Here is a 22,720-nt window from a genome sequence, read left to right as displayed (position 1 = left end):
CTGCAGATGCGCATGCCGGCTCATCTTGCTTTCTCCGTGTTGGTATGTAAACTGTGAAGAACACCTCAAGTATATTTAGCTGTCTTTCGTCACTGAACTGAGCCTGTGGCTGAGACAGCTTCACCTCAGTCTCCCAATCCATTATGCCCGCCTCCTTTCTGACTTACAGTACTGGCCCCACACAACCACTGAGCTACCCTCAGTGCATCCTAAATACAACAAACTTCCAACAGGCTGGATCACCACAATAAAACTAAGAAAGGGGAGTACTGGGCTAAATACGGGGCAAGTATCTCTGTAACAGGAAGCACTGAGATTAAGGAGAGCTCTCCTAAGGGTGCAAGCCTCACAGATCGTGTTTTATAAGTCACCCAGACAAAGCCCTGGGGAACACAGCACAGTGAACAACCCTGCTTTGGCAGGGGAACGGGCTAGATGCCCCACTCGGCCTTTTCCCTGTGGACCAAATCCTGCCTTCTCAACACCTGTGGGAGTGACTGAATACCCACTTGATGGTTCTGTGCAAATCAGAGAGATGTCACTGTTGGGGAAGTGGATTATGGACTAAAAGTTTTTTTCCTACATTTGCCTCCTCCTCATTTCCCCCTGTCTTTAGCAGGTTTGTTCAATTCCTAAGAAAAGTGCTTTGATGTTCAGTGAGATACTGAGATGTAGCATATGTACCTTTTATTCTTGTTAGCGAGAACAGTTGTTAGGAGTGCCAACCTGTCATCTTGCTCCTTATTTATTAGGTGCAAATAAACAAAAACTATTTTAGAAGAAAAAATAAAGAAAAATCCTTAAACATTCTCAAGAAAGAACTCAGGCTAAATCAAAAGCAGCCCTTCAGCCATGCAGCATTCAGCTATGGGAAAAAGCCAAGCAAAAAGCCTGGGGACATCCACACAGATGGGCACAGACAGAGGTAAGTAATCCAGCTCTGTTGCTTCTCCTAGCTGGTCAGACATATGCCAGCTCTCTCCTGAAAACCGTCCAGATCTGTGCACAGCGCTGTACCCCCAAATAAGCACAGCGCCTCAGTTGCCTTTGCTTGGGCACAGAGCTGTGTCGCGGTGCCCATACAGCTTCTGGACTTGCATCTGAGCAGCCCAGAACACAAGCTGCTCACAGGCTTGCAAACCTGCATCTGTCACTGCCTGTCCTCACAGCAAGGGGCTAGCCTGCTACAGCCATAAGAACTTCTTTACATAACCAAGATCAGCTTTTTTCTAATGTTACATGTCTTATATCCCAAGCAGAGAGTCTCATTTGTAGGCCACTCTGTTCTCTTCCCCAAGGGAAGGCCAGGTGCTGTATCACAGGCTGTGAATGGTCTAACCTGGTAGCTGCTTCCAGTTCCCCTCATGCTGGGGCTGGCACTGAAAATGATGTCCAGATCCTCAAAGTGCAGATAAGACCTACTCCATATGCTACAGCATGCCATGGGCCAAAAAAAAAAAAAAAAAAAAAAAAAAAAAAAAAAAAAAAAAGTTGTCTTCTATCCAGTTTAAGATCTGTGGCCGGAGACCAAAAACTACAATTTTAATGTATCATGAGAAGGGGGAGCAGAAAGGACAGTTATGTAAGAAAAAGCCACGTGCATTTCAAAATAACAGCAGTAGTCTGGAAGGCATTGGTGGCTTGCACGATTAGAGTAAATGCAAGGGAAACTGGAGCAGTGACCAATGAGAAGGAAAGGTGGTAGAAAGCGCAGCACAAATGAAGGTATCACATGGTTCTGCAATGTTCTGGATGGCATCACAGCTTAACAGATACCTACACATGTACAGGCATAATTTCACTCACAGGTGAAATGCAGCATAGCACAGGATGGGGCACAACAACTTTCTGATCACACAGAACCGTTCAGGGCAAGCAAAGAAGAAACTTATCCAGAAAATACTGGAAAAATATATGTAGGCAATTGAACTGTTGCCTATTTGGTCAAGGTTCCTTTGGGATGCAGTAGAAAGTCTATTAAAGATACTTTTTAATCCTTGTTGATGCTGGAAACCCATCTCTTAAGATGCACAGAGTAATATGATCTGGGTATATAAAGTCTCAAACAAGCTGAAAAGAATCAAGATTTCCAGTTTGAAGGAACTTTTATAATTTGCATTCAAGTTTGATCCAAATCAAACTGAACTTTCTTTCCTTTCAGAATTCCTCACACACCATAAATACATAGAAGATGAACTACTTCAGAAATACTGACACATGGTGTTTCTGAAACTTAGTAACCTCCAAGGATCTTGCCACTGCTCAGTGGAACTGACATTCTTGCCAGCTGCACTCCGGCTTCTCCTGACTTCTCCTAAAGTGTTGGCTTTACCACTGCCAGCTCACAGGTCTGTCCTGGAGCCAAACTTTGTGCCATTTGGAGGTCTGAGCCTCTGGGAATCCTGCTTTGATTTCGTGAAAGCTTTTTAAACTTGTACAAAACTTCTCAGGTTCAACAAATCGATGGAAATATGCAAATCAGTATATTCCAACCAAAACCTAATTTAGTTAGAGATTTTCCAATCATCTCTAAGATGCCCTGGAAAGCAGTTGCATTTCTTTATCTCTTAGATACTGAAAAATAACTTGCTTAACTGTTAAAATATGTAACACCAAGCTATTACATTTTTCCTGCTAATGAATGGTCACTAGGACTTCAAACTTCTGTTTCTTCAGTGAAATTTTCTCCTTTACCTCAGCAAGCAGGGAATGATAAACAGAAAGGGTATCCAACACCTTCAGCATCAAGAGTTTTTGCTGAAGGTCTCCCAACCAAAAATTAGTCATGTGCGATTGTGCTTAACTCCAGCCATTCGAAGCAATGATTATTCATCATGATATAAATCCTGATAACCAGTAATCTGCCTGAGTACTAATTTTCTATTTCTAATTGCCATGATTTCATGAGAACAGAAAACGTCCAGTTATGACACTTCTGTGCTTGTTGCAATGCAGCGTGGGTGCTTGAGACATCCTTACCTTCATAGCATGCACAACAGCCTCTGGTTTCTGACCAACAGGGACATACCCTGTTGCAGGAGAAGACCCAAGATCAGATGTCATGCGAGCTGGTCCCTGTTGAAATAAGGAGAGTACACATGATTTAATTCCCTTTGAGTGATTTAAGCAAGAGAAAGAAAATGTCCAGAAAATGTGAGCACTAGCTGCTCTCAAATTCTATCTCCTTCAGCTACTTGTAGAGACAAAAGACATGACCCCTTCCTCAGAAGTCATTTGGTTTTAATTCCATTTCAGCCTAGCATCACTCAGCTGAGGCATACTGAGGCAGAAGATCAACCTGATTTAAAGCTAAATCAGTTCAAGAAACCTTTTTGGTCATTTAGGAGAACTTTCTACAAAGACAAGATCAAACGGTTCTCATCCTTCCAGCCAAGGACACAATGTGAACAGGATGATTTTCCAGCATAAGCTGGTCATTTCTAAGAAGCTGCAAACATGAAAGAAACAGTTGGCATAACATTACTGCTTTTTTTGGCAACATTTTCACATGGCGATCAAGTACTAATCTTCAGCTACAGAGAAAATTGTGAAGGCAGCCTTAAAACAAACAGATGTCCAAACCTACTATTGGCTGGGGTTGTTTCCAAAATGCTGGCCAGTTCTCCCGCAGGGAGGATCCCATTGGGAAAGATACAGAAGTTAAATTTTACAAAAGATTCCTACTCTCCAAACAGCCTTGTAAGCACTTTTGATAAGACTTTCCTTTCTTAAAGGCCTCTGTCTTGGATTACATGAGATGCAGTGTCTTTACTCAGAGAGATGTGCCCTGCCTGTTCTCAATATTTGTGCATTTGCACTGTAGCAGTGGAAGAAATCAACAATGAATCCATTGACCAAACTCGTTTTAGTCTTCATGCCCTTTAGGAAAGACAAAGAATGATTATACTGGGGGCCTGTGAAAGTAAATTATGAGAGCAGAGTGGAATGTAGCACCATTACTGGAATGGTTTCACACACAGCGCATGGGGCACTCCATTATCACACTTCCACATTTAAAAACACAATGTTTTAAGCCTCGTCCTCTCACTTTGCCTTCTAAGCCAAGGCCAGTAAGTTAGTCATGTGAGAAATAAGGACCAAAGGAAGGGCACTTTGCCACTTCCTGGCTTTCCAAATGTTTTAGGTTTGGGGGGCTTTTTTATTAGTAAAAAGAAAGTGTTCACATGTGAACAATAAAGAAAAGGATGGACCAATCCATTAGGCCAAGGACAAAAACAGCATGAAAGACATTGAGTCTTTCATGTCTAAGCCACCGGTCCATACTTAACCCACGTAATGACCAACAGCCATTTACCCGTAATAGCTTCCCATCAACCTTTATGAACTGAGTTGCTGGTCACACAATAATTTCCTTTTGAGGGGTAGGCATATCAGGAAAAAACAAAATTAGAAATAGTAACTCCACAATAAATCTCCAAAAAGATTTAACAGACTGTCAAAGCTTAGAGACCAAGGGACACTCACAGGCTGTGCATGGGCCTCGGCCTGCTGGCAGATGGTTACAGCTCAGTGGAGAAAAAATTGTTCCTGCCCTGGCTGTGAAAGCTGCATGGCTACCTGGAGGACACGTCCTCAGCTGTCGAGTCCTTTAATTTTACATACAACAGGCAGAGGCTGGGGGAAAGAGCGCCAGAGACTGGATCCACCTGGTCTACAACTATGACCTAAGACTGCACAGTTGGTTGCAAATTTCTCACAGAGCTGGTAAGTGCAATAGAGTCCTTGCAGAATCAGTCTTCCACGGAGGTCAAAGACATCGATACATGCATAGGTCCTCTGGCTTTAGCATGAAAGCTGTCTTCTCTCCATGAATGATCAAGATCACAACAACTGAAAGCAGAATATTTGGGATTTTCTGGCTATAAAACCATGCTTGATATAGATCTTTCCCCACAGCCCTCATTAGAAGGAACGCAAGAATACCAAGCAAATGTTGAACATCCAGTATTTCTTCTGAGTGGAGAGTAAACTGACAAAATAAGAGCAATCCTGTTGGATCCTGCAGCTGACAACTTTTTAAATATAGTTTTCTGACCAACCTTGAGTAGATCATAGTTTTAGGAATGACAGGCACCAATAGCTTCTCCTCGTAAAAGTGAAGTCACTAATGAGCTACTAAGCATTTTCATGATGATAATCACTCTCATAGTTATTAAAGAATACATATGAAATCAGAAAGATTAGAGAGAAATGTTTTCCAAAGAATTTGATCATGCTTAATGGATGACTGACATGATAAAAAAAATCAGTCATTATTTGTACAAGTGCAAGCAGAGTAATACACTGTGTATATTATATATATGTGTATATCACACAAAAAATGTTCAAAGTGGCAGTTTCCTGCTTGAAGGAGTGGCTGAAACACAGGTAGAGAATTTAACTCAAGAAGATAAAAATAATCTTAAAGAATAGGAACGCAACAAAGGGAATAGACCCAAACTATCAGAGCCTCAAAATCTGGTGGCTCATTTCTAAAACATACATGATCCTTGATTCTTAGGCTGGAAGCCGAAAGCACCCAGCAAACTTCAACGGATGTCCAAGTTGCTGAGTATAATCCTCCCCCGTGGCAGATAACCATGTAACAGATTCTTCAACAAAAGCGCACAGAATGAGGACACCACCAGCCCTCCCAGCTGCTGGCCACAGAGACCCCCAACACCCTGAAAGAAACCCAACATCATTCATACAGAAGACCAGCACATGAAGAAAGCAGGGGAGCTAACCAGGATCTCACCAATATCCCTAGTCTCTGCAACTGTGAGATACATCAAGTAAAAATATGCACATGCTGCTAGGAAAAAGGCAGTGCTCTACACTGCTAAGGATGGCTTAATATTTATCATCAGTTTATTGTATAGCTGCCTCCTTAGAGAAGTCTCTTTCCAGATATAAGAAAGATAAAGGGTCAGAGTTTTGTAATGGGTTTAGGTGCTTAATTCCCCCTGATTTCGGTGCAGTTCACAAAAATGCTTTAGCCAGACTCATATCTGCTTCTTGGGCTGAGGCAAACATGAAGAAGGCCAGAAAAAAGGAGTCTGTAGTAATCAAGGGGAAAAAAATTACAATAAAGTCAGCAGGATGCATGGCCAGCTTTGCAGGACGGAGTAGAGGAAAGTGGGCAGAGTTCACCGATAGTGTTAGCTGAAGGGGAGGAAATGGAAGGAATTGGAGATAAGGTCAAGACTTCTCGACTGGAAAACTGCCAACAGTGAGAGAGCAGGGAGGGAATGGGAAGAAAAAGGAGGATGTGCCAGCGGCACAATAGCTGAGATGAAATGCAGGAGAGGGAAACCAGAGATAGGACACTGGAAGGAGGACAGGAGGGAGAGGGAAATCTCTGGAAGTCAGCATTCAAGTAGTAGCTGAAATCACACAGAAGGAGGAGATTCATCATGCCTAAAATAGACATATATGGAAAATGTTGGAAAGAACTACCATGGTTGCACCTCAGCACTATCTCATCTATTCTGAGGACCTCCATCACTGTAGAAATCTATGCCCTTCCTGTTCCTTACAGCTGACATTTTCATAGCCATGAGTATAGCTAACATTTTCAGAGCAATGCCATCCTCTCCTACCTCAGCTCCAAGAAGACTGTTCCTGGTCTGCAAAAGTCTGCAAAAAAACCAGCTAAGTTTCAAAACTGAGAGGAAAACTTCCACACTGATTTTGCTTCACTGAACAGCCATAGCCCAAGCACTGAGAATGTTACAGACCAAAGTGGAGCATGTGAGCAAACATTATTGCTTCTGAACTTCACATCTCCTTCTTGCCTTCTATTAATTTTTGTCTATGATTTCAAAAAACAAGCAGACATTTAGGATTCAAATCTGATTAAATAAGCCACAGTGTTCTAATAGCATATCTCAGACAACATTAAAGCTAAATGGAATCATATGAGATACTGTGAAGTTTTTATTGCCGAGACAGAGCAAGGAAAATTACATTATAGGCAGGCAATGCCAGACAACTCACAATAAAATTCCCAGGCACGTATATTTATTTTATAGTGGTTTTGCTTGTAGCCTGTCTATCCATGTTTGAATTATACTGCAGCCTTTCCTTGGCACTCATCATATCCCATCCAGGTGTTTTACATAAATATAGGTGCCTGCACTGCTCGATAAATTAGGAGCTGTTGAGGGACAAGCAAGAAGCAGTAACATGCCCGCAGCCATGTGGAAAGCCCATGGCAGAGCCAGGCAGTAACATGGAAAAGCCCCGTGTTCAACTGCAAACCTCAGTCTGGGGCACTCGAGGCTCCTGGAGTCTGGGCAGAACGGAGGGGCTTATCCTATTCCGCTTTTGTTCACTGGGATTGCGGTTACAGCATTCAGAAAGCATCTGAACAAAACCCTGCAGGACAGAGGCACGGCACCACACACGCCGAGGCTTCTCTGCTGCTTTCTCCCTGCTCGTCCCTCTCTCCCTCTTCCCCGCTCCCCTAGCGCAGCTCTCATCTCCCAGCCTGCCGCAGCACCCCGCTGTCTCCACAAGTGCAACAGGCAGTCAGGTTACCCCATGGATGGGAAAGGTGTGCATGCGTGACCGTAATTCCTGGCACTAGTAATAAACAAACAAAATCAGGAGCATCGCACAAGGAGGAATGGGGCAGCACCAGAAAAGCATCCTACAGGGATGCCCTGCAGGAGACTGGCTCAGCGAGGGACCCAGCTTTGGCATTCCCCACCCATCACACCACGCTCAGGCACATGGACATGCTTGCAGGCGCCGGTGGGGCAAGCGGGGACGCCTGCTTCTGCAGTTGTCTGACTAACACACAAGGAAACACAATGGTTCAGGTATGCCTAGGCCAAAAAGGGGGGACCAGCCCAAGCACAAAGGGATCCTAATCCATGTGCCTTGAATTTGCCCCTTTTCTCGATTTGTGCCACTGACGAGTAAGAGCAAATACTGAACTGCTGTTGGGCAGGAGATCGTACCTTACCGCAGCTAGCTGGACCCTGAGCACATGAGCAAGATATATCAGCTCAGCACTGACATCTCATGTAGCTTCATCTCTGGAGGGGGGCACAGCTAGAGTTAGTGCTAGGGAGGGAGGCGGGGAAAAACAGCAGCAAAACCGACCACCAAATGCACTAGCCCAGTCTTGCATGAGAGGAAGATCGCACTGACCTTGCGGGGAACCAGCCAAAAGCCCGAAGCACAGCATCCTCTTCCCAAACACAGCGCGAGCAGCAACGAGGGGAAACAGCCCAGCTCTTGCTTGGCTTACACGCAAGGCTGATTCATTCAGAAAGAGAAATCTCATGGCACATCTTTCACACCAAGCTGAGTGGCAGCCCCAGGAGATCGCACCAAAAAATCCCTAAGCACGCAGCTCAAACACCGCCGCGCTGAACTGAAAACCTGCCCCAGCCCCAGGGCAGGACCGGCGCAGGAGAGCTGCAGGAAACCTGCTGTGCTCAGACGGGGCATTTTCTGCAGAGGGGCGCTCCCAGAATTTGGGCTCCACCTTTCTTGAGACTGTCAGTCTCAAAAATTCTCCGGGTCCTGTAAAGGCAAATCCGAGGGTCTAACTGTGGATCCCCGGCTGCCCTCCAGCCCGGGCCTCGCTCCCCTGCCTCCGCGTGCCGCGTGGTGGCGGAGGGGTTAATGGCTGAAACAAAGAGCCGGTGCTGAGCGGCTCTGAAGCGTGACATGATTCTCAACCAACGTTTCGCCCTCCCTTCCTTCAAAGCCCCTTCCTCCCCTCCTGCATCTTGTCATGCCCGTAGCACACTTCTGTGACCGTACACGGCGCTCTTAAAGGAGACCAGCTCCTCTCTCAGCCCAAAAGGGACTGCTTCACCCGGAGATGACCTGGCCGGGCTCCTCACTGGCTGCAAGAAGGTGATCTCCTAGGAGGCAAGACCAAACGACCAGCACCGGCTGTTACAAGCCGCCTCGCCCAGCGCTGTACAAACCACAGCCTTTCTGCCATCCTGCTCCTGTTGGTGCCTGACCTCCCATGCGAGCACACGAGACCCTCCCCAGGGCCAGAGAGGACCCACACTCGGCATGTGCTCAGTCTGCCGGGCAGACGACGCAAAGCAGCAGTGACACCTTGTTATTGCTGCTATGTGCCTGCTGCGCAGAGAGGCTGCCAGCATCCAGCTCCAAACCAACCTACCTACCCCTCCTCGGAGCCTTACGCGGCTGCGCTGTCCCACCTTCCCAAAGTCGCAGCACGCTGCTTCACAGCTGTGAACACTTGACACCCTGCCACCAGGCACATGGGAAGAGACCCGTGGGAGATCCTGCAGAAGGACACCGGCTCCCCAACACAACGTTGTACTGCAGACCTCCACCACGGGCGGAAGTGAGGGAACAAGCCATCGGTGCTTGGTATTAGCATCCTCTCTATCAAATCGAGGGACTTTACTGCAGATGTTAATCTCCTTCAGCATTAATTTGCTCCCTTTAATCATAGCGAGCAGCTGGTCATGTAAACATTCAAATCCATGAATTAACTACTGGGTCCGCACAGGAGCCAGGCAGAGCCCAGCCGCTATCCAGTCAGACGGCATGCGTCTTCAGGGCCTCGGCAGTTTAGTGAAATCTACTTAAATAACAAAAAGGGCTTACATGACCCTTTTGATTAATAAAGAAACAATTTTACTGTTTCATTGCTTTTCGGTGCTAAACCTCAAGGACACCCACAAAAGAACAGCTCTCCTCCTCCCCGGCAGGTACGACGCACCACGTGCTCTGCGGGCTGCGCTGGCGGACCACAGGGAAGGGAGCTCTTCGGGGACTGCCCAGGACAGAATAAACAAAGTCAGGACATTGTTTGCGACTGGATCTCATCTGCAAACAGGAAGGGTGTCTTTTATCAGCACTGAGCTAATGGTGGGTCGCAGTTGCAGTCCTGGGAAACTCCTCAGCGCTTGCAAGTCGGTGAGCCAGCTTCCTCCGGCAGCGGAAATGGAAAGGAAAGCAGTTGTTGTTAGGACTCGCAACAGTGCCGCAGCGTGGAAACTGGTGTATGCTGTCCAAAAGCACCACTGAGAGCTTCAGCAGCCCCCCGATTGTGAAATTGTTACCAGTAAGATACATTGCAGAGCAGTTTCAGCCTGTAATTACCCGATTCAAATAAACAAAAAGAAATCTGACTGCTATTGACAGAAGTAGCCCATGCTTTTTCCACGGACAAAGTGCACTAACTCTGACGAACTCACAGGGGCACTATCAGCATTAATATTTTGCGAACTGCTAGTTCTTTTATTAACATCAAGCACATTCAGTATCAGAAGGAAATAGTGGGTATTTTTCAAATATTCTTGATTTGGAAGCACATCTCCAGATTCGGGGCTGGCCTGGCTGAAGACATGTGGGTGGTGGAGGACACCACGCGGATGCCCGGTGTGCTCCCCTGCACGCGCACACACACACCTCATCCCCCCGGTCTCCGTTTTGGCTGGGCTGCTCCAGCTGTGGCCGGCAAAGCAGTCTCCCCCCAGAAAACCCCTATGACCCAGGCCTAACGCTGACTCTGTGCTAACATTTGTGCCGAACGGATGCGAGGGTCTACAGCGGCCCATCAGCACAGCTGAAGCTTTCTCTCGCGTCCCGCCACTACCTGTAACAGTGGGCTCAGGATGCGGGCTGTCAGCGCTCCTTTCAGCTCATCACAGCCCCCAGACTTCGTCGATGCCTAACTTTTTGCGCTGGCTGGCTGTCGTGAGGAAAAAAGACACCCACTGCTCAGAGACATCAGAGTAACCGCTGATGAAGGGCAGCTGCCTTTTAAAATGTATTAGCTTATTCTCAGCTGCTTGTAATGCCCTCTCTGAAGTTTTACAACAGCGTTCCCCAGGCTGCAAATCCTGCCGCTCTCCTGGCAAACCTTTTATTTCATTTTCCCTTCTGCAGCCCCTCTTGCCGCAGCGGCAGAAGGGCTGCCTTGAATTTCTCCCTTTGTCTGTCTGACGGTGTCCTGGTGCCACCGGCGCTGTCAGCGGGAAGGACCTGCCACCTGCAGCCCACGGTCCCCTGTGCCCAGAAAGGTACCCGCCGCGCAGGGCGATCAGCGGGCCCAGCGGGCCATCCTCACACGCAGGCGGAAGCGGAGAGCTCGCCCTGATGGCAGCGGCACTGGCACGTGAATCCGAGCAGGCGGCTAACCCCCCCCGGGATGCTGCGCGGGGGCTGATGCGGAGCTGCACCAGGGGTTTGAGGCGCTTCGTGGCGCCGGTGCGCAGGCACCAAACCCGTGACCACCAGCACCGGGTCTGCGCGAGGCACCTGCGGCGGCACGGGGAGCCCTGCCCCAGCGTGCCCAGCGGCTTTGCACCGGCAGGGAGGATTTGGGGAGCCCTGCACCTCGCGGGAGCTCCCAACCAGGCCCTGCGCTGAGGAGAGCCGGGCTGAGGGTGCAACGAGTTCCCCGGTGCTCGAGGACGGCGCTTCAGGAGCAGCAAGGCCCGAGAGCTGCCTTCGGCCCTTCCACATGGTTCTTCTGGACACCATCCCTGATATCACGTGAACAGTAATCTTTGCCTATTTCAAACTTGATTTTGCAAGTCAGGCTGGCCTTAAGAAGCCCGGGGAGGAAGGGGTTTACCCTCCACGCACGACTAACAGACTTGCCCTGGGTCCACCCTCCCCGAGGACAGGCTTCGGCCACAGCCACGTTTAACTCTGAACTCTGCTCACACCAGGCTAATGCAGACGCTTAATTTGATATTTCCCCTACAGGGAGCTGAAGGAAAGATATCGTGTCATGTTCTCACTTCTCTTCTGCCCTAACCTTCACATCAAAGGGATTCAGAGCCACCATCTTTCCAGCTACAAGGGAAAGACGGGACTCCCGGGAGCTCGAGTTGTAGCTGTTACGTGCCATCACACCGCCTCCCCTCACCTCCTCAACAGCAGCCTCAGCACACTGCCAGCCACCAGCGCGTCAGCTAAGGAGTCTCCTATCATCCTTCTCTACCCTATCTAACGGCTTTGCTTTACACCTACAGACCACAAACATTTGGGTTTGTTTTTATAACAGTGTACGTACCATATGGCAAAAGGAAATATGCTTTTCACAAGTATCTTTACAAGGCAGAGCTACGAAACATGGCTGGTTATGACAGCATGGTGAAATCACGGGAAAGAGCCAAACAAGCAACAGGAGCACCAGGCCAGCAGCAGCGGGATGTGCAGCCTAGCAGTCACCGCCACCACGGCAAGCTTAGCTCCAGGCTCAGCCTGTGCATTTTGCATGCACAGTTACTGGATGAAAATACAGATGCAATGAGAGGCAGTGCTGGGAACGCAGGAATTTAGCACTCCTCAGCTCAGTGCCTTAGCCTCTCAGCCACATAAACACTTTCCCTGCTTATCTGCAATTTCTCATAGACCACACACTTTTTATGGGGTACAGCTTTAGTAGGGAAAAAGGTGGTGTCTCTTCCCACCTTCCTGGCCTCTAGTCTAAAACAGACTCCTGAGAGATGTTAAGTTTTAACACCCCAAGAGGGAAATCTCACTTTTCTCAGGAGAAATTTACTCTAGTCACTAATGACTTGCATAAAGGATGGGCAATGGCACTGTCATCACTATCTTCTCAAAGGAGGGAGCTTCACTCTGTCCTTCCAGAGGACATCTGCAGATGCTTCCCCTGAGAGGACTTCAGTCTCTAAATCTCAGATGAACACAGGCACCTGCCTCCAGCCATGACTTAAGAGTACCTTATGGGGCACTGTAAGGAGCTGCTACTCCTCCAAAAGTGGTCACATCATAGAAAAACTACTATAATGAAACTCAATACACAAACTTAACAAAGGGGAAGGTGCTACTTTTTTAAGCAAAACTGATTTCAGTAACTCTCACTTAGTCTTGAATAGATGTCACCCGTCCTCACATCCACAAATTCACCAAAAGGTGCTTGTCCACATGGCCTGGTCAGAGTTGCTGTGTGCAACACAGGAGGCAAGGGACACCAGCTAGCGAGTCCTGACAACATCTCTTGTTTTCCTCCTCTTTGGCGACAGTGAATTGGTTTTTGGTCAGATTTTTTATACCCTTTATGAGTCAGCAGTTAGCATGGGGTGATCTATCACCTCAGCATCTTGCTTACTAACCCTGTATAAATCCTAGGAAGGCTGCTGCCTGTTGCCTCCCTTCCCTCACTTTGCCTATCTTCCTGCTAGAATAACAGGAAGCGCAACAGCACATCCATGGGGTGACCTTACTGCCATGATCCCGCTGTCAGGGAACGAGTCTTCTAGTGACAAGCCATCTGTGCTGTGGCCTTATCAGAGCACAGACCTTCTGGTCCCGATGCAAACAACGCATCCCTCGGTGTTTACCCATTTGTTTGCTGTCAGTTGTATCTTTTGTCATCAGTGCAGGCCATTCCTTGCTCTAGTGTTCCTTCTGGCATTTTCATACATTTCCATCCAACTAATCCTAATATTGCTATTACAAATCTCTACAGTTACTTACAGCAGAAGCAGAATTCTTATTAAAAATCACTTGAACACTCCTTGCCCGTTTTAAGTCTAAGTCAGCCAGGCTAGCTCCAATTGCTAATAACAGGCTTGTTCACCTTTAATGATGTTTTATGCCAATGCAGATAAATGGCTCCCCCCCAAAAACAGCTTATGAACTTTACAAGGTGAGCTACCTCCAACTCTAGAAACGTGAGCAACCTTAAGGCTGCCTTCCAAGTCTGGACACTCCAGATGTGCCTGAGGCTCAGCTGCAGGGCAGCAGGCAGGAATATGAAGTGCTGCAGGGATTGTGTGTACAAGTCAGAGCATCAAAGTCATGGGCAAGAACATGCCAAAAGGAGTGGAGAAGAGACAGATAGGCAAGTTCTGGGCTGTGCCTCAGCTGCAGTATTTTTCCTCAGCTTTGCTACAGAGACCTCAAATGCCCAAGAAATCAGCAAGTGAGATTTTACTCCTTAAAAAAGAAATTGCTGAAACATTATTGTTAGTAACAAAAACACAGCCTTACCACCATGGATGGGGAACTTCCTTTCCTCCCATACACTCTCCTGATGTCAGAAACAGTACTAAAAAGATTATTAAATATGCAGCAAATATTAAGCATTGTGTATGCTAGCTTTAAGGAGAGAGACGGAGACTTGAGAGCTGATACCAAGTGTGGACAATTCCACCTCCCAGTCTTAATTCATCATTAGCTTAATGCTAGAGAAAGCCCATGAGAGAAACAAGTGAACTCTTCAGCAGTGCTACAGTGTTCCAAAAATTAAATACTGCCTTTTAGTATGTACCACTGGAGGATCCTGGAGCACTTAGCGCTATTTAGCTTAGCGACAAACAATTGCCTCAAAACCATGCTACAGGATGGGTGATTTCCCACCCAGTTCCTTAGAGGGAAAAACTGAGAGATGGAGAGCTGAAAGAAGCTGCACACGTGCACTGAAGGAAAGGCGCTCCACAGTGACAGCTACAGACTTCTGTAGCTGATCCACTGAGCTGTGCTGACAAGGCTCCTCCTCCCCCTGCAAATGGCAATGACCTGTAGCTGTCATTATTCTAAAATTCCAGGTGTTACTGAAATACAATTCCCATAGGTGAGACTATACGAACAGGCAATCTAGACTCCTCAGACAATGCCAACAGACAAAACCGAAGGTCAGTAACTTCTGCTCAGAGTTATTAAACTCCTGGAAAGCTCTGGGAGCTGGAAGTTTCCAGAACAGACGGAGCATCGCTTCTCAATGCTCTCCAGGCACAGATGTGTTTCAGTTTCCAGTGCCTTAACCTGAGACTCCCCTGTCACCAACAGCTTCCTGTAGTAAATCAGAAGGCTGCTAATTTGAGTGCATTAAATCATCCCAAGTGATGCTGTATCCACATGAAGCAGCCACGAAGGGAACACATTCTGTGCAGATGAAGACATGAACGCAACATGGATGGGAAAACCTGTTTTTGCTGCCCAGGAGAACCCAAGAACTGAAGACGTAACAACAGCCTCGGCTGGTAAATAAAAGGCCGAGCTCTCCAAGGACGCTGTGGGATCGTTTCCATCACTGACACCCAGACACCATGCTGGCCAGCCTGCGGTCCTCAGCAGCAAACTGCTTACAGGTAGCTCAGATTCAGCACCCATGCCTGACATGTCATCTGACGGACAGCAAGGCTGAGCAGTCTGGAAGTTGCTGGCTATGAGAACGATGAAGCCAGGAAGGCTGCATCCTGCTTGCCTCGGAGCCTGTCCCTGCTCATTGCACCAGGGCAGCAGGTCCCACAGGGCTGTGTGTGGCTAGCTCCCACTCATACCTCCCTCAGAGTCTGCGGCTGAGACAGTCACCCTTCCCTCACCCCTCTGAAGGACACAGTGAACCTCTGGGTACAATGATTTTCATTTGTGGTTCATGGAGTCAGGAAGGTTGACCAGCGTGCTATCAATTAAAGCTAATGTAAGTGTGCCTGCCCACTTTCACACCTTCACTCACAATGACCAGAGTTTTATAGGTCAGAACTAACCCCCTGGGACTTCTTTCCATGGATATTTGGTAGCTACTGCACGCCACAGAGCAAATCTATAATTCACTTTCAGCATGATGCACCACCGACCAAACAGACAGCATTTCTGCAATATAGCAATTCTGAGTGTCTTTCGATTCTGTGGCTTGAGCATACTGGTGTCCATGATCCAGGATCTATTTGAAACACAGAACTATTTAATTAACTGAGGTATGTCAGGGCCACGGAGAGATGGAGTGATGCTTATGTTCAAACGTAATGACAGTGAGGGATGTACTGGTGCAACCAAACTCCCAGATTGTTTCCAAATTGTTGCACAGAAAGTGACAATGATGAAAACCTGAGCAGATGTGACAGTTTGGAGCAGACTCCAGTTGTGGGCCATCACTCATCAGAATGAAGCCTGTACACACACAAAGAATGATTTCTCACAGACTTATGCCTGCTGTCAAAAAAAAAGGCTGCAGATAAAGTCAGGTATGTGTAACTGTCCACTGGGAGATGCCTGAGATATTTGAAGGAATCTTCATGGATTTGTGATCATTATCCTTTGTCACAAAAAATGATATCGCATGTTAGTCCCAAAACCAAAGGGTTTTGTATAGGAATAAAATAAATGACTATGTAAGTAGTCCAGACAGTATTGATTTAGATCCAGAATTGCTTTGGTGCTACCTCTCAAACATCCTCCCCCAAAGAAGGCAGAATACAACCAGGGTAACAGATGAAGGTGTCACACCACACCTGGGCCTCTTGATAAACATTCACATGAGGTGCCACATCTTCCTTGAGCAAGGATGGAAAAGAGTTGCAACTGGTCAGGAATGGATCCAGCAGGCAATACTGCGACCCACGAGCACCTGCAGAGTCCCACTGAGTTACACAGGTTGATATTCAAGCAGAGAAGACTCCTCTCCCAGCTCCCAACCCAGACATATCTTTTCTGTGGACAGCAGCCAACTGGGTCCCAGTATGACACACAAGATAGCCATAAATTTGTACGCAGCAGTGTTTCTCAGGGCAAGAGACCCAGACCAACCAAGCATCTCCCATGTGAAACCATGCTGAGGATCAAAAGTCTGAGTGCACAAGAAGGGAAGGATAACGCCCCAAATCTTAAGCCACCAGTACAGTCAGACGTACTTTTCCAAGGATGAGGCTCATAGCCCTGCGCCCTCCTTATATTTATCTATAGTAAGTCTCCTGACTACTATAGGGGGAACAAAGTTAGAAAAGAGGATATTTAGCCAAAGCCTTTTGTTTCATTTACATAGTTTTGTCTAGTTTTTTGACTGAAGGTTTGCTATTCATTCTGCAACTCATCAGGGACAGAAAGGGTCTGTATTTTCCTACTGGCTGGAGTTTTATTTATGGAATCTTTCTTAAATTATTACTTTTCCCCCTCTTCTACAGATCTAAGAGGAATGCTTATCCTACAGAATGACATTTACCCAAGTAGCCAGCCAAAATAGTCTTGGTCCTATAGCATTTGTAGAGCTGCAGACTGTGGGCTTTGGACACAGAGCAGAAGATCCCGAAAGGCAGAGAGCACCCAAAGCTGTGCCCCCATCAGGCCTTTGCTTGAGTCCACAACAGCTGAAGCCAGCTCGTGGCAGGACACCGCTGACTGCGAATACACTCCTCCTGCAAAGTGGAACATGATGTCACCGAGCAAATGTCATGTCCTGGGCACTTAGGTAAACATCTGGCAGATAATCATCTGGCATTGTTCATTCTCCTCCGCCGTACTTTGCACGGCAATGATCGCACATTGCTGGGCTGCAGGGAGGAGCCCCGCGGACACAGCACAATATTTACTTTTCACAAGAGTATTCTCTGACTTCAGTCAAGATTCTTTTGTCATCTGAGAAGTAAAGCAGGCAGATCTTAGGAAACATAAACCTCACCTGCGATACAGAAAAAATGAAGCAAAAGTCCTAAGAACTTAATCACTACAGAAATCTGGACTACGCACTGTGAGACACTTGGCAAAATATCCTTCACCTCATCCACGGCTAGCTTTTTTGACAGCAGACATAAAGGACGTTCATAAAGAAGGAGCGGCAGGTTTAAAAGGACTAAATCTTGTTTTAAAAGGTGCACAACAGTGACCATTAGTTATGTGAAAAATCTGAGCAGGGAAATTAATGATCCAAAGATTTCATGGGTAAAGATCAGCATTCCTTCCCATTCTATAAATAGCTATACATTTTTGGTTGGGTTTATTTTCTGAAGTAGGCCCCCATTTTACACCACTAATTTCAGGCCAACCTTCAGCTGGGAAAGCTGCCCTTTTAATCTCTGCGTGCAGGCCCTGCAGGCAGGCCTGCTGTCTGGGAGACCTACGGCTCTCTTCTGTATCGGCACACCGGGTAAGCAAACGGCTCTTACATTTTGCATGGCATCTTGATACTGCGGCAGTGACGACAGCTGTGACTCAGAGTGGTACGGGGATAACCCTTTTCTGAGAGTCCTCAAATCCCCAGTGCTGGACTGCTGCAAAGACAAAGACAGAAAATAGGACAGTCCATATTAACAAGAAGGAGGAAAGTTGTACCCGTTCTGCTTAAAACACTGTATTAGCTTTTCCCATGACCACTTCTGTACTGTGGTCCGTTCCCATAACAACTTCTCCCTGCAACAGCAGTTAAAGTGGTCATTGTATTAAAATCCTTTTCCCGTTCTTAACACTTGGAAAAAACATTTGCAAGCAGTTGGAGATGAAACCGTCAAGATCTACTCTATTAAATGATACACCGAGAAGGCATTTTTATTTTACCAAAGTTCATACAAGTCAGTTAAAAACGTTTGTTAAGATGCAAATGATAACATTATTTTTCAGACTCCAGATAAAAGTAAAATCAGTAAAAGAAATCCATCAGGAAACATTTTCTACACCTTCTTTTTAAATCAGTGCTGGCTATTCCAATCACAGGCATGTGGAAAAAAATGAGAATTTGTAAACACTGCTACTGTCATTCACTTAAGCTGGCAAAATATGTGTGAAAGTAACAGTTTCTTATTGGCTTATAAAATTTCATCCGTCCACATGTTCTAAACAAAGTCATATAGATAACTATAATCTATACAACTCTGCAAACCATACAGATAAAAGTAATCAATTGTCTGCACGCAAAGGAACAAACACAACCACTTTGGTCACTGAGTATTACAAGAGGGCTGAATAATCTTCTCAGGACAAAGTTTCTGCCTTCTGTTATTGGTTCTCTCACTCTGTGATTCTGAAAAAGCCTTAGAAACAGAAGAATTTTTCATTTATAATAGTACACCCATAAAAAGTAGCCAAAATCAGGGATCTAGGGGAAGAATTATATCTTTTTATTACCAATAAACATGCTCATTAACTTTACATATTTTAAGAGTATCAAGCAATGCACTGTACTCTACTTTAAAACTATAAAATCATGACCTTTTAGATTTTTATGCTCCATTAAGACTTTTGACTTGCATTTGCTGCAGAAATTATGTTTTCCACTTCAAAAGAACCAAAGAAAAACCACTGGCGCAATAAAATTTAACGGAAGGCCTCATAAATCAGCTCAACTGTATGTAAAAAACCCTCAGTAACCTCAAAGGCCTGACTGAAACCAAGACCTTTAGAGACTGTGGCTGTTGCACAGATCTATGGAAATGTAGGAACTTCATTTCCATCTCTTGCGCCCATTTTACAGAGAAGAATTCGGTGCTCTCAGAGCAGATATATCATTTTCTATCAACCAGCATTGAGAACATTTTCTTATAGCTATGTGGTCTGTTTAGGATATCTTCAGGTCTTGTTTTATTCCAAAACGTTGTATTCTTAGGAAAAAACATCTAGTGCAATCCAGTGATTCCACAAACATTATAGCACACTCACCCTATCAACTTTCCTTTTACAAGCTGTGAAAAAAATGGCCAGTTTTCAAGAAAGTCATCATGAGAAATGAATGCTAGTCCTGTATCACCTCATCTACTGGGAACTGTTCTTTTTCACATAGAGTCAAGTGACATGGAATGATTTTAGTATATTGGATGTCCAGGTTTCCCTTGAATTTACAAGGTGGCATCAGAGAAGACTATGGCCTGCATTGGTTTTTCATTTCACACTGGAGAATCAGAGACAAAAAGATCTGAAGCAAGAGCTACCTCCTTCCGTAGTTGAAAAGTGACTGGTGCAAACCTGTTTCCTGCATCCTGCCTGGGAGGTAAACACTTTCAGAGGAGGATTAGAAATTTGCAAAGAAAAATGATGACCAGCCTCTTTAATTTACTGGCAGCGTCCCATGCATGTGATGTGTAGGGGTCTTTTGGTGGTTACATGCAAAGGATTTTGCCCTGGCTGGTTAACCTTCCACTGCCCTGCTATGTGCAAGCTGCCACCTCTTCTTCACCTATTGTACGTGTACTGGGAGACAGCAATCTTTTGGAGGGGTCCCAATGCTACACTACCCACTCCATTAGTTTGTCTGTTCAGGAGAAGATGCACCCTTCTCTCACATCTGTCATAGATGGGCACTTGCACGGGCAAGGGAAAAACAGAAGAAAACAGCACAGCAAAAACGCAAGGTTCTTGCTTTGTGCTGGAGACCCAGATGTCATCGATCTCCTCTAGCTCTGCTCCAGAAGGAGGTATATGTTGCCTCAGACTTCTGCAAACTGCACTGAGACATGACAACATGCCGCATTGTTATTGGGAAACAGAAGTGTCGAAGCAGACATTAGAAAGACAGATCAGGTGGACATTTCACTCTGTCTTGCCGAGACTTGTTCCCTTGTCCCAGAATCTGAATGGGTAGGTCTACATTAGACTGATCACTTGTTTCGTCAAGCACACTATAGGTTGTACTGGTAGAAAGTAAGATTATCTTGTCCACTAAAGGAAGTAGGGCAGCCTCACCTAGGCCTAGTCAATACACAATATTGAAGAACTGTGACTAAAAATATGCCAGCTAAAACTGGCATGAAGCAGGAGCCTGCAGTAATTTCAATTTGGCTTAAATTGTTTCAAATTGTGTTGATAAATATACAGATACAGCCAAAACTTTGCTATAACAGGTGCTTATAATGGATTAGTTGAATCGCTTTTTTTAAACAAATCCCTTTTGAGACAGTGCATTTGTGTGTGACAAAACTATTATTCAGTTGTTTCAGTGACTCCTATTTATGAATCTGACCCAATGCACTCAATCTGATGCAAAAGTTTCCACTGAGTTCAACGAACATCAAAACAAGCCCTTAATTAAAGAAAAGAAAAAGTAAAAAAGTCTAAGAGTCTAAGAAGGAAAATCTTTCCAGATCTCTACAGAAGAGGGATGAGGTGTTTTAGTAGGGCATAGAGAAAAATCCTCATCTGCTGTTATTTATGATACATCTGTCTTGAAAATGACCAAAAAACCACTCTTCCCTACTACTGTCAGTAGGAAAACCAGTCCCTTTCAGGAGCACTCCACCCAATACAGTTTTCCTTCTATAGTTTCCAGAATTTGTTTCAAAATGTAACTTAGTGCACTTATTTTTTCCAACAGCCTAACAATCACAGTTCTGTACTATTTATTTTTCTTGCATTAAAAGCAAAGGTCTGATTTTCACCATAAAAGGAGAACTGCTTTTTCTTCCTTTTTTAAATAGGAATGGTACAGTGACACATATTCATCAGATCTCCCTAAACATTTACACATTCATTGGGCTTTCCTATCATTGTTAGAGCTAACCAGGAAAAGAAAGTGAATCCCTCATTAAAAAGCAATATGACTAATGATGCATCAGAATGAGTAGCCATTACTCCACTTAAATCTAAATTAAAAATCCTGGTATTGCATTGTCAGTTCACTCACAAAATGAAATCTCTTATTACCTTACCCAATTTTCATTACTGAGATGTAAGTGGATCCCAAATTGCTTTTCTAGTCAGACTGGCATTTACAATTGCAATCGCTGATCATCACTGTTGAAGATTATCTCAATTAATGGGCAACATGTCTTTAATAAATTACCGTTCAGGTAAAATCGCTTCACATTTCTGGAGTTTCAAGGAATTTATCAGCAAAATAATTTTCACTTGAACTAAAACTCTCCATGGGAGAGTCTTAACTGAACTTTTATTGGGAATGTTTTCTAAGGTGAAGTGCAGAGAGAGAAGGAAAGAGACACAATGAGATGGAGATCTGAGGAGACTCATATTCAGTCTTTGCTTCAGAAGAAAAAAGAGAGAAGAAAAAAGAGAGAAGAAAAAAAAAAGAGTAGAGTAGAGTAAAGTAGAGTAGAGTGAAGAGAGAAGAGAAGAGAAAAGAGAAGGAAAAGAGAAAAAAGAAAGCATCTCCAAACTTTCACAATGGTACAAAAGCAGAAGATCTGACCTAGGTCTAATCCAGTTCCCTTACATGTAGCATTACCTCCCTTCACAGACCAAAGAGCAGAGACAAGCCCGCACACCCAACCCCTTCACCTTGAATACACCTCTGTGCTACACGTTGCCAACACTGACAGTGCAACAGTGGTCGCTCACACCCCATAACTCTTTATCATCTGGAAATAATGATATGACATTATTTACTTCCAAATTTTTCAACAAGGAAGAACTAGAACTGACCCGAGAAGACATTGTGATTGGACCAAAACTCAAGATCTTTGTCAGTCCTATTATGCAGGAAATGGACCTAAATATGCCCATCCTGAAAGGGAAGGGAGTTTCACCTACTTGTATCAGTAAGAAAAGAATGGGACCAACGAATCAGATTTCAGTAAAAATGAACTGTAAACCCAACTTCTGTCTTCTAGAAATGGAAGTAATTTAACTATTAACATGAGTGGAAAAATGAAAAATATTTTCTAGAAAAATAATTTATTATTTTTAATATTTTATATACAAATTAAGGTTTTCGTGCTTAATCAGTTCTAAAATTGATTTAAAAAAAAAAAAAAAAAACAGCAGACACTTGTTTCTATCAAAGCTTTCTATTCTGCTGGCCGGCAGGAGGAATGGTGGCCTCTGACTTTTTGACCTGATGTGCTGAGTGATTCAATTTGGAAATAACAGAAATAACACAAGAAGATGGATGGTGTTTATGGTATTTTAAGGTCAAGGTACTACAAAGAAACATTTATTTTCCTTTCTGTTTCTGCCCAGTAAAGCCCGATCAGTGCTATGGCCATGTTGAAACAACTGTGAAGATAAAGTGTTGAAAACTTATAGACAAGTTAGACAAATTATCTTTTCTGTTACAGCTTGGTGTTACTTCTGC

At 45.1% G+C, this 22,720-nt stretch overlaps 1 protein-coding gene across 1 annotated transcript in view; it reads right to left on the bottom strand.

Annotated features, from left to right (window-relative positions):
- CCDC85C (coiled-coil domain containing 85C) overlaps positions 1-22,720 on the bottom strand; it is a 117,081-nt gene that overhangs the window by 9,846 nt on the left and 84,515 nt on the right. The window contains exons 3-4 of the mRNA XM_064512095.1: positions 17,871-17,975; positions 2,980-3,075 (exon numbers count right to left, since the gene is read on the bottom strand). Of these exons, the coding sequence (XP_064368165.1) occupies positions 2,980-3,075; positions 17,871-17,975 (201 nt within the window). The remainder of the gene's footprint in view (positions 1-2,979; positions 3,076-17,870; positions 17,976-22,720) is intronic.

The sequence above is a fragment of the Dromaius novaehollandiae genome, chromosome 5, assembly GCF_036370855.1.
Source record: "Dromaius novaehollandiae isolate bDroNov1 chromosome 5, bDroNov1.hap1, whole genome shotgun sequence".
Classification (NCBI taxonomy): Eukaryota; Metazoa; Chordata; class Aves; order Casuariiformes; family Dromaiidae; genus Dromaius; species Dromaius novaehollandiae.
Note: the sequence above shows the minus strand (reverse complement) of the source record. Positions and strands in the feature narration are given on the sequence as shown.